The 12,594-nt window shown below is 44.3% G+C and overlaps 1 protein-coding gene across 1 annotated transcript in view; it reads left to right on the forward strand.

The window, feature by feature from the left end:
• Window positions 1–9,598, forward strand: part of LOC144606740 (uncharacterized) — a 37,632-nt gene extending 28,034 nt beyond the window's left edge. The window contains exons 4-5 of the mRNA XM_078423077.1: window positions 6,346–6,418; window positions 9,302–9,598. Coding sequence (XP_078279203.1) covers window positions 6,346–6,418; window positions 9,302–9,576 — 348 coding nt within the window. The 3' untranslated portion in view covers window positions 9,577–9,598. The remainder of the gene's footprint in view (window positions 1–6,345; window positions 6,419–9,301) is intronic.
• Window positions 9,599–12,594: the final 2,996 nt, after the last annotated feature.

Genomic DNA, 12,594 nt, shown 5'->3' on the forward strand with positions numbered 1-12,594 from the left:
CCTCGTGCTTGATATATTGTGTTTCAGGCACTATATATTGTTGCTGAAATCACAGCAGAGTTTTTTTTTGACCAAAAAATGTGTTCACTTGTTTAAAAATAATATTTACAATGCAATAAAACAAAAACAGAACCCACCATCAGAATACAATACAAACAAATATACCAAATGAAACTATTATACAACTACATTACAATCCCTATCCAGGATGCATCCAATCCCCCGTGGTGCCCAACGGTCCCGGAAATCCCCCAGGGTTCCCGTGGACAGCGCGTAGTCCCTCTCCAACACCACCCGGGCACAGACGTAACACCGGAAAAGGGGCAGGCAGCCGGCTCAGGCAGAGCCCTCTTCCGCCTGGCGCCGTGAGTCGCAGATGGCCGGCCTGACCAGGAGCAACGCAACCAGGACATCTTCGGCCCTGCCCTCTCCCCTACGCACAGGGTGTTCAAAGATGAGGATGGTGGGTGAGAAGTGGAGCCAGAAGGCAAGCAGCAGCCTCTTTAGATATTGAAACAGGGGCCGCAACCTCACACACTCCCTATACACGTGGCACACAGACTCACACACGCCATGTACACGTGGTACCGACTCACACTCCATGTACACGTGGTACACAGACTCACGCACTCCATGTACACGTGGTACACAGACTCACACACTGCATGTACACATGGTACACAGACTCACACTCCATGTACACGTGGTACACAGACTCACACACTGCATGTACATAGTGGTACACAGACTCACACTCCATGTACACGTGGTACACAGACTCACGCACTCCATGTACACGTGGTACACACTCACACACTCCATATACACGTGGTACACACTCTTTCAGCCCGCAACAGTGCAGGCAACATCACAGCACAGTGGCGCATCAGTAGAGTTGCTGCCTCACAGCGCCAAAGATCCGGGTTCGATCCTGACAACGTGTGCTCTCTGTACGGAGTTTGTATGTTCTCACTGAGACCGCGTGGATTTTCACCGGGTGCTCCGGGTTTCTTCCCACATTCCAAAGACTTGCAGGTTTGTAGATTAATTGGCCACTGTAAAACTGTAAAGGGTCCGTCGAGTGTGGGATCGTGCTAGTCTAGGGGTGATCGCTGGTCAGCACGGGCCCAATGCGACAAAGGGCCTGTTTCTGCACTGTATCTCTAAAGTCTAAATCACATAACAATGTTACCCATGAAAATTATGAGGGGTGACTTTTTTGTGAACTTTGTACTTGCATTTTCTCATTTAGCAGTCAGCCATTTTAATTCTTAAGAAGAATCAGCAATTACTTTATAATGTCATAATAAACTGGTTATACGCAATATATATTCACCACACATTGCTGCTGGACTGCAGAATTCAATGAAATGTTTTCACTTATAGAAGATTGGATTTAATACTTGGCATCATGAATCTGATATGATTTTATAAGTGTAACAGAATCAATGGTTTTATTTGAGGTAAACAAAGCTTAGTTGAACTCTTCATACAAACTTTTCACAGAATGATATTATGGGTAGCTTCCACAATGTGTAACAAGCACATCATATAACAAATGAGGTTGATTTAGTTTAAGGTTAGTTTACTGTCAAGTGTACCGAGCGAGGTGCAGTGTAAAGCTTTTGTTGTGTGCTAACCAACAATAAAAGACAATACGATTACAATCGAGCCTTTTACAGTGTACGGATACATGATAAAGGGAGTAAAGTGAATAATGTTTAGTGCAAGATAAAGCCAGCAAATTCCGATCAAAAATAGCCGCGGGACTCCAATGAGGTAGATAGTAGTTCAGGACTGCTCTCTAGTTGTGGTAGGATGATTCAGTTGCCTGATAACAGTTGGGAAGAAACTGCCCCTGAATCTGGAGATGTGCGTTTTCACACTTTAATACCTTTTGCCCGATAGGAGAGGGGAAAAGAGGGAGTGGCCAGGGTGCGACTCATCCTTGATGATGCTGCTGGTCTTGCTGAGGCAACGTGAGGCATAAATGGAAACAACGGAAGGGAGGTTGGTTTGTGTGATGGTCTGCACAATGTGCCCATTATTGAATATTCTTTCAATTAGGTTCTAGGATGAAGGAAATACATTGCATTGGTTTCAACAAGACCCCATGGGATAACTGCTGGTGCAGAGGCAAATTCCAGGATGAACATCAGCTTCAAGCTATTTAATTACTAAAGTTCTCCCAGCTTCTCACTGAGTGTAGACACAATGCTGGAATAACTCAGCGGGATAGGCAGCGTTTCTGGAGAGAAGGAATTGGTGACGTTTTGAGTCGAGATCTGAAACGTCACCCATCCTTCTTTCCAGAGATGCTGCCTGTCCCACTGAGTTTCTCCAGCATTTTGTCTATTCTCGGTGTAAACCAGCATCTGCAGTTCCTTCCTACACACTTCTTCTCAAAGAGTGAATTGGTTGCTCTGCACAAGATCAATGCTGTCCAACTGTTTCCATAGTGTGAAATTATTATATTCCAGTTCATAAACCAGTGTCTTCATCAACAGATTGTTAAACAATGCCTCTTTACATTGATAATTACTGCGTTAAAATAACAATTGGTGAGTTCATATATATTAGATATATTAGATATATTGCTGACATTAAGCAATAATAAATGTATAATTCATGAATGGTTCCAGTGGAACTTCAGGATTCTGAGAATGATGTACATAATTATGGCTTCTGTTGGAAGCAATTCTCAGTGGTATAGAAAATAATCTTCGTGTGGAATTGGAAATAGGCAGTGAGATCTATACAAGTGCTATATATTTAGAGAGTCATAGCGCCATAGAGTGAAACAGCTTGGAAACAGGCCCTTCGGCCCAACTTGCCCACACTGGCCAACATGTCCCAACTACATTAGTCCCACCTGCCTGCATTTGGGCATCCTATCCATGTACCTGTCTAACTTTCTTAATCATTGGGATTGTCCCTGCCTCAACTACTTCCTCTGGCAGTTAGTTCTATACATCCACCATCCTTTGTGTGAAAAGGCTACTCCTCAGATTCCTATTAAATCTTTACCCCTTCATCTCTATACATTCTAGTTTATTATCTCTGCTTAGACAGCACACAATGGTTCGGATAACTTTCTTTATCAGATTACAGCAAGGTAGATTGAGCTAAATGTGGATTGCTTTATGAATGCATTCAACGTAACATCAAGAGTTCCTTAAAAGTTGTTAATTTGCCTCCCTCATTAACTGTCGAGAGGAGACACAAGGAACTGCAGATGCTGGTTTGCAACAACAACAAAAAAAGAGTTAAAAGTGCTGGAGTAACTCAGCAGGTCAGCGAATACTTTGTGGATATTCATGTTCCCCAGAGATGCTGCCTGAGCCGCTGAGTTACTCCAGCACTTTTAACTCTTTTTTTGTTGCAAACCAGCATCTGCAGTTCCTTGTGTCTCCTCTCGACAGTTAATGAGGGAGGCAAATTCTTTTTCCAGCATTCTTTTTTTTTTTAAACAGAAGATTCCTTTTTTCTCCCCAGTTTATCCTAAGATTAGTCATGAGAGCTTGTCCTTTTTAACATCCAAACAGGCTTGAAGTTTTTTGAAGCTGGATCTTGCAGTTTTAGATGAGTAGGTAGGCCAGGCATCTTTGCAAGGACTCCCTTCAGTAGCGAATTGTGGACACAGCCCAGACTATCACACAAACAAACTTCCCTTCCATTGATTCCATTTACATCTCACGCTGCCTCGGCAAGGCCAGCAACATAATCAAGGACAAGTCGCACCCTGGCCACGCCCTCTTCTCCCCTCTCCCATCAGGCGTGAAAACGCACACCTCCAGATTCAGGGACAGTTTCTTCTCAGCTGTTATCAGGCAACTGAATCATCCTACCACAACAGTCCTGAACTACTGTCCACCTCATTAGTGACCCTTGAACTATTCTCGATCGGACTTTGCTGGCTTTACCTTGCACTAAATGTAATTCCCTTATCATGTATCTATACACTGTGAATGGCTCGATTGTAATCATGTATTGTCTTTCCACTGACTGGACAGCACGCAACAAAAGCTTTTCACAGTACCTCGGTACACGTGACAATAAACTGTAAACTTTGTCATTGTAATTATACCCTTTTCAACTGAGATCAGTTAATATCATCTGATTGTACCTGTGCTGTGTGGGTAGGTACATAACAGGGGAGATTGAGGAATCACAGCGGCTTAGTAGATGAATAATAAATAGATGAAAACATAGGACTCGTTTTGTGATATTGAATGACTTGGTGTTGTGAAGGGGAATGAATTCCAAGTTAATAATATTGTCACGATTCATGAGATATTACCAAATAAAAGCTCAAGAGCTGCCAATATTGTGTGGGCATTTTTAAGGTGGAGACTGACAAGATTCTTGTTAGTAAGGGTGCCAAGGATTATGGGGAAAAGGCCGGAGAATGGGGTTGAGAGGGAAAGAAAGATCAGCTGTAATCGAAGAGCAGAGTAGACTCTAAGGGCCGAATGGCCTAACTCTGCTCCTACGATTTAGGAATATGTGGAAATCAGACTCAGACAGGTGGAAAGTAAAGACCCTTCTCTGCATTCTTGCATCACGTTTATGATGATGTATTAAAATATTTTGTCACGAATGAGAGAGCTTTGTAAAGGACCATTATTTCTATATGAAATTTTTATTGTGTAGAAGCAGATTAACATCTGGGATTCATGACTATCGCTCGGGCCATAGCTAAATCGGGGAAACCCTCTCATTCAGTGTAATAAACGTTGTATAAAATGGGATACTTAAAATCCATGTGTAGGAAGGAACTGCAGATGCTGGCTTAAACCGAAGATAGACACAAAAATCTGGAGTGACTCAGTGGGACAGGCCGCATCCCTGGAGAGAAGGAATGGGATCCGTCTGAAGAAGAGTCTCCACCCAAAACATCACCCATTCCTTCTCTCCAGAGATGCTGCCTGTCCCGCCGAGCTACTCCAGCTTTTAGTGTCCATCTACTTACAGTGTATGCTCTGGTTAATGAAGACAAGAATAGGGCAGTTATGGTACTACTTTATCCAACATTGGTTAGGCCTCGGCTAAAATATTGGGTACAAATGTGGTCACTAATCTATAAGAAGGACGTGTTTGAAATGGAGAGGGGGGGGAAGAGGAGATTCACCAGGATGTTGCTGGGATCAAGTGAATGAAACAATGGACTTCAGTCTCGCACTTCTTGCCATTTCTCCAAACTGCAATAGTGTGGAGTAATGCAGGCACATAGCTTGCAGTGCTTCCAAAAATGAGCACGGTTCAAATGCTGAACTGAATGAGAAATTCTGAGTTTGGTTTAGTTTAGTTTGGAGACACAGCGCGGAAACAGGCCCTTTGGACCTCCGAATCCGCACCGACCAGCAATCCCCACACATTAACACTCTCCAACACACACTTGGGATAATTTTTACCAAGCCCAATTAACCTACAAACCTGTACGTCTTTGGTGTGTGGGAGGAAACCGAAGATCTCGATGAAAACCCACGCAGGTCACGGGGAGAACGTACAAACTCTGTACAAACAGTATCCATAGTCGGGATTGAACCCTGGTCTCTGGTGCTGTAAGCGCTGTAAGGCAGCAACTCTATTGCTGCGCCACCGTGTGGCCCCTGGGAACTTTGAATGCTGCCATATGTAATGGAGATTTTACAAACAAGCATCACTGCTGCAGATCTTTGCTTTTAAGCCATTCACACCTCATAATCACTATACCCAATGCAACTTCCTGAAACTCAACGTTATCGTTTGCAGCATTGAGAAGCTGCAATGCTCTTGCATTAATTGTTGGCATGTGCTCCCACACCAACAAGTTCCAAGCCATGAAGGGCAATTTCTTTACACAGAATGTGGTGGTAGCTTGAAGGGACAGGTATAATGGTGACATTTAAAAATTTTTTTAGACATAGATGGACAGAAAGGGTTGGAGGGAGATGGGGCAAATGCAAGCAAATGGAACTAGCTCAACTATAAACATGTAGGAAAGAGCTGCAGATGATGGTTTACACCGAAGATAGACACAAAATGCTGGAGTAATTCAGCGGGACAGGCAGCATCTCTGGATAGAAGGAATGGGTGATGTTCTTCTGAGACTCTTCTTCAGACCTGGGTCTCGACCCGAAACATCACCCATTCCTTCTATCAGAGATGCTGCCTGTGCCGCTGAGATACTCCAGCATTTTGTGTCTATCTAGCTCAATTATAAAACCTGGTCGCACAGACGAGTTGGACTGAAGGGCCTGTTTCCATTGTGTATGACTGAACACAAACCTACAAAACCTACTCCAATTTAGCTTCTTCTCAAAAGTGACGGCTCTCAATCATGGACAAATGTGTGTGTTTTAGGTCAGTGAAGTCATCAGTCTGGGGGAATCTAAAGACACTGTTGCAAAAGATGAATCTGCTCCATCAGACACAGGTAATACACACAAATATATACAAAAGCTTTTATTGCCATGGAAACTCTGGCAATATTTTGACTGGTTTCTGCAACAACAAAAAAAAGTGCTTACGTTTGCAGAAGATCTGAACAAATAAGCACAATGGCGAAAAATGAAATGGATAATGATAATGTACAGATGCAACATGAGACAATTTGCATCTCGTGTGCTGCTCATGGTAATTGGACACTCAGAAAGCACTTAATTCCCTTAATGTGGTTATGACCCAAGCAAAAGAGGCAGCACACCAGATATGTAAAACATATTGCTGAATACCTGAAAAGGGACTGTTTACAATTTCCTTCAGGCAAAGCTTCAACCTCTACACTCACCAGTCGCAAAGAAACATCTGTTTATTCAATTTGAACACATTGATTTTTTTTAACATCTCATTTAATTACTACTTCCAACACTTAAAAACTGTAGTGTAGGGAGGTTTACACCGAAGGCAGAAACACTAAAACGCTGGTTTACACCGAAGGCAGAAACACAAAATGCTGGAGTAACTTAGCGGGTCAAGCAGCATTTCTGGAGAAAAGGAATAGGTGACGTTTCGGGTCAAGACCCTTCTTCAGACTGAGTCAGGGGAGAGAGAAACCAGAGGTTTGAAAGGTGTTGGCTCTGATTTGTTCTGTAACTTTTCATACTTCTAGTTTCCCTCTCCCCGACTCTGTCTGAAGAAGGGTCTTGACCCGAAACGTCACCAGAGCCAACACCTTTCAAACCTCTAGTTTCCCTCTCCTCTGACTCAGTCTGAAGAAGGGTCTTGACCCGAAACGTCACCTATTCCTTTTCTCCAGAAATGCTGCCCGACCCACTGTGTTACTCCAGCTTTTTCTGTCTATCTTCAGTGTAAACCTGCATCTGTCCTACATATAAAACATTTTACAGTACCTTCCCAAAACAATAGAATACAAAAAAACAGGGCCGTAATGTTAAATTCATATGGAGCTTTGATCAGAGCACACATGTGCATGTTGAATTTGGCTTGGCATGAAACACCGTTGAAATATTACGGAAAAAATGCAGAATAAATCTATCAACCAGAATAGAGGAAAGTTTCAGCAGGCTGGGTCTGCCTTCTTTAATAAATACAGTACTAGGCACTCGTGGCATTTAATATTTATTAAATGGCTCAGTGGTGTGAATATAGAGAAATAATTTACACATGTAAGCAATTCCAGCAACAACAAAAAAAAGAGTATGAAGACAAATGGGCTGCAGCATCAAATCTCAAAGTCGGAGTGATGAGAATGTATAACTCACTGCGTTAGAGTAGATAACCATTTAGTCGAAGGCACGATGCATCTGGGGAAGGGTGCATAATTCAGAACTAAAGGAAGAGGCTGACAGCTGATAAGTGATGGGAGAAGTCACTACCGAGTAGAAACACTCAAAGCACCAGGTAGACATTTTATTTTGCCAGAGATTGCATGTAGTCTCTTTCATTGTTTCCTCTGGAGTATCAGAGGCTGAGGGGGGGGGGGCCTGATAGAGGAATATATAAAATTATGAGATGCGTAGATATGGTAGATAACTGCAGATGCTGGTACAAATCGAAGGTATTTATTCACAAAATGCTGGAGAAACTCAGCAGGTCAGGCATCTCAGGAGAGAAGGAATGGGTGACGTTTCGGGTCAAGACCCTTCTTCAGACTGATGTCAGGGGGGCGGGACAAAGGAAGGATATAGGTGGAGACAGGAAGATAGAGGGAGATCTGGGAAGGAGGAGGGGAAGAGAGGGACAGAGGAACTATCTAAAGTTGGAGAAGTTGATGTTCATACCACTGGGCTCCCCAAACAGTCTTTCCAGGTGAGACAGAGGTTCACCTGCACCTCCTCCAACCTCATCTATTGTATCCGCTGCTCTAGATGTCAACTTATTTACATCGGCGAATTCAAGCGCAGGCTCGGCGATCGCTTCGCTCAACACCTGCGCTCGGTCCGCGTTGGCCAAATTGATCATCTGGTGACCGAGCACTTCAACTCCCCCTCCCATTCTGACCTTTCTGTCATGGGCCTCCTCCATAGTGAGGCCCACCGGAAATTGGAGGAACAGCACCTCATATTTCGCCTGGGCAGCTTGCAGCCCAGTGGTATGAACATCGACTTCTCCAACTTTAGATAGTTCCTCTGTCCCTCTCTTCCCCATCTCCTTCCCAGATCTCCCTCTATCTTCCTGTCTCCACCTAAATTTTATATCCTTCCTTTGTCCCGCCCCGACATCAGTCTGAAGAAGGGTCTCGACCCGAAACATCACCCATTCCTTCTCTCCCGAGATGCTGCCTGACCTGTTGAGTTACTCCAGCATTTTGTGAATAAATACCTTCTATGGTAGACAGTCAGAACCTTCCCCCCCCCACAATGGAAATGTCAAGCTCCAGAGAGCATAGTTTTAAAAGTGGGAGGGGCAAAGATTAAAGGAGATGTGCAGGCCAAGTTTGTATTTATACAAAGAGTGGTGGGGCCTGTTCTGGGCTTCCAGGGGTGCTGATGGAGGCAGATACGATAGCGATGTTTAAGAGGATTTTAGATAGGCAAATGGATATGCAATTGAGGGATATGGATCACATGCAGGCAAAGAGGATTAGTTTAATTTGGCATCATTTGCAGCATGGAAGTGGTGGGTCTGAGGGTTGTACTGTTGGGTAGCATACAACCCAGGGGTATGAACATTGAATTCTTCAATTTTAGGTAACTACATAACCCTCCCTTCTACCATGTAACCACCACCCACTTCCACTGGGCCTCACCTAGGCTTGAGTCCCAGCCTACTCAACCTCTCCCTATAGCTCAGACCCTCTAGTCCCGGCAATATCCGCATAAATCGTGACACCCCTTTCTCTTATTTTGTTTTGCAGAGTTCTACACAACCCAGCCCCAGCCCAAGTTTCCTTTCCACCTGGATCATGATGTGATTATAGTCCTGGCAGCTCATTTAACACTTGTCATTGCCGTTCTACTTTTAGGCTGCAGGAGCTTGCATGTACAAAAGCGTGTCATTATCAGTGACGTTGATGTGGATGAGCTGATTGTCACTGTTGGTTTAATCAGCTGCATCACAGTTGCGCTGTTTGCACTGTTGGGGGCTACCATAATTTTATTCATTCGTATATTGCTAGCAAAGTTCCCATAACTCTGTTTCATCTTTCCAAAACAATAAAATGTTTAATTGCCACCTGAACGCTTTGTGCTTATTGACAGTATGTTATGGCAAGTAACAAAACCTTTTGCATTTGATTTAGTTTTACGTCATACTTGCATCCTTACCGTCGTGATACAGCGTGGAAACAGGCCCTTTGGCCCACATACTAGGGACAATTTTACTGAAGCCAACTAACCTACAAACCTGTACGTCTTTGGAGTGTGGGAGAAAACCAAAGCACCGGAGAAAACCCACGCGGCCACGAGAAGAACGTAAAAAATCCGTACACACAGCACCGGTAGTCAAGATTGAACCAGAGTCTCTGGTGCTGCAAGGAAGCAACTCTACATCTGAACTACTGTGCTGACCCTTAACTTCCATGTAGAGTCAGTAGACTGTCTCCCCTCCCCCCTCCTTTGCACATTCCCAATCCTTTCTACTCATTACTTTAATTTCATGTTTCAAGTATTTTGTGTGTTATGACTGTCGGCAGATCAATTTCCCTCCTGGGATAAGTATAGTTCTATCGTATTGTATCGTATGGTCAGGTTAAATTGTGAATTAAAGACTTTCTCTCGAAACTCCAGGGAGCTTCCACAAATCTCACAAAGAGATTTGCACAAAGTCCCGAGCTGCACTGATCTTTATTCATGTGTCTAATCCAATGCTCATCTGCACAGGGGCGAACAGAAAGCCAACCACGAGACACCCATTTCCCATTTAATTTTTCCCCACAATCCCATCGTTTATCTCATGGAAAATTTACAGTGGTCAATTAACCTAGGAACCTGCACATCTTTAGAAATTGGGAGGAAACCAGGGCACCTGGATGAAAGGTGTAGGAAGGAACTGCAGATGCTGATTTAAATGGAAAATAGGCACAAAAAGCTGGAATAAGTCAGTGGGTCAGACAGCATCTGTGGAGAAAAGGAATAGGTTACGTTTCGGGTCGAGACCCTTCAGAATTGGGTTGAAGGGCCTGTTTCCATGCAATGTGACTCTATGAATACACTTGTAAATCCGTGTCATTGTAAGGATTTAAATTACAGCTATCCCATTTAACAGGTAGTTGGGTATTACTGTGCATTCTCAGAGTTGCTTTGTAAAATTGCAGCCTATACGGTGGTCACTCCTCCAGGTAGGCACAGGCAGATATATCTGCAGAATGTTGATCATCAAGGACAAGGTCAAGCAACTTTCTCCCCACCCATTTTGGTTCTCCCAACATTTTCTTCAGTTGCAGTCAGAGGTATGTAATTGTGAGCTCAGCATGCAGTGATGACAGTAAGCCACTCATGTGGACTTACAGTAAAGTATATTACTTGGATACAGGATATACCACGTAGTAATCAACTTGCTGGAAAATCATCTATTCATCAGTAGAGGGAGGGCCGTCGATGGTAGTGAAGTTTCATTGCCAGTGATTGATCTGATAGCATGAGAATTAATGCAGTCCGATCAATGAGGAGAATACTCGCAGTCATTCATTCCCGTTTAACACTGTCACCACCTATGTGTGTGGGGAGGAACTGCAGAAGCCGGCTTAAACCGAAGACAGACACAAAAAGCTGGAGTAACTCAGCATGTCAGGCAGCATCTCTGGCGTTTCGGGTCTGAAGAAGGGCTGCCTGACCCGCTGAGTTACTCCAGCTTTTTATGACCACCTATGGCTGGTTGAGTCTACCAGAATAGAATGCATCAGGCAGAGTTACAGAAGAGTTTGAGCCAGAGGCTAGAAAGGTATAATGATACGGCATGTTGCTCGCTTGTTCAACTCATCCGACACTGCTTTTGAAAATCACTGCTTTGACCGATAAAGGCTTTGCAGCACTAATTGTGCTCCATGTGCCTTTGTCATGTCAGATTCTACACTGGATCCATTTTATTCTTGCTTTAAGTTCCAGTGGCCAGCTGGCACCTTAATGGCCAGTTATGAATTAACCATATTGGTGTACCTCTGGAGTTAAGTATAGGTCCACCACTGACTTTCCAGCTGCATTGGTTCCAGAGCATTGTCGTATTATCCGCTTTGCTGGATCACGGCCTTGGAGGGGAGATACCGGCCCGCAAAGCCGGCCGTGGAAGTCAGCTATGGTCAGGAATGGATCAGCCGGCTCCAACTGGGCTGCAGTTCCAGAGCCCTGGCCACAGCTGGTCGGTCACGGACGTTGGCTATGGGAACGGATCTGTCAGCTCCAGCCAGGCTAGAGTTCCAGACATACGTCAGACTCCAATTTATTGTCCATAGCTCTGCATTCAACACCATAATCCCATCCAAACTCACCCCCTGCACACCTCACTGCAACTGGTTGATCCGCTTCCTGGCATTCAAGAGAGAGCTAGATAGAGCTCTTAAGGATAGCGGAGTCAGGGGGTTTGGGGAGAAGGCAGGAACGGGGTACTGATTGAGAATGATCAGCCATGATCACATTGAATGGCGATGCTGGCTCGAAGGGCCGAATAGCCTACTCCTGCACCTATTGTCTATTGTCTGACCCAAAGACCACAATTGGTGAGGATAGGCATTAAAATATCCTCCATGATAATTCTCAACATTGGTGCCCCACAAACGTGCGCTTTCAGCCCGACTACCTTTGATCTGCACTCACGGCCAAATTCTACTCAACTCCATTTATGAGATTGCAGATGACCTCACTATAGTGGGCCGGATCCATCAATGACAACACTGAGGACAGGGAAGAAAGAGGCAGCACCCTCTTCCAGCAAGACAAGGGAGTTATTGACTTCAGGAAGCAGGGACAGCATCAATAGTGTCAAAGTGAAATGGTTGAGAGCTTCAGGTTCCTATGCGTAAATATCTCCAACAATTTGTTCTGGACCAACCATATTGAAGCCACGGTCAGGAAAGCACACCAATGCCTCTACTTCCTCAAAGACTAAGGAAGTTTGGCATGTCTCCAACAATTACCAACCTCTACAGAATAAAGACTCCTCATGGGATGGATCACAGCTTGGTTTGGCAACAGCACTGCCCAAAGCTGCAGGGAA

Source organism: Rhinoraja longicauda, chromosome 27 (genome assembly GCF_053455715.1).
Source record: "Rhinoraja longicauda isolate Sanriku21f chromosome 27, sRhiLon1.1, whole genome shotgun sequence".
NCBI lineage: Eukaryota > Metazoa > Chordata > Chondrichthyes > Rajiformes > Arhynchobatidae > Rhinoraja > Rhinoraja longicauda.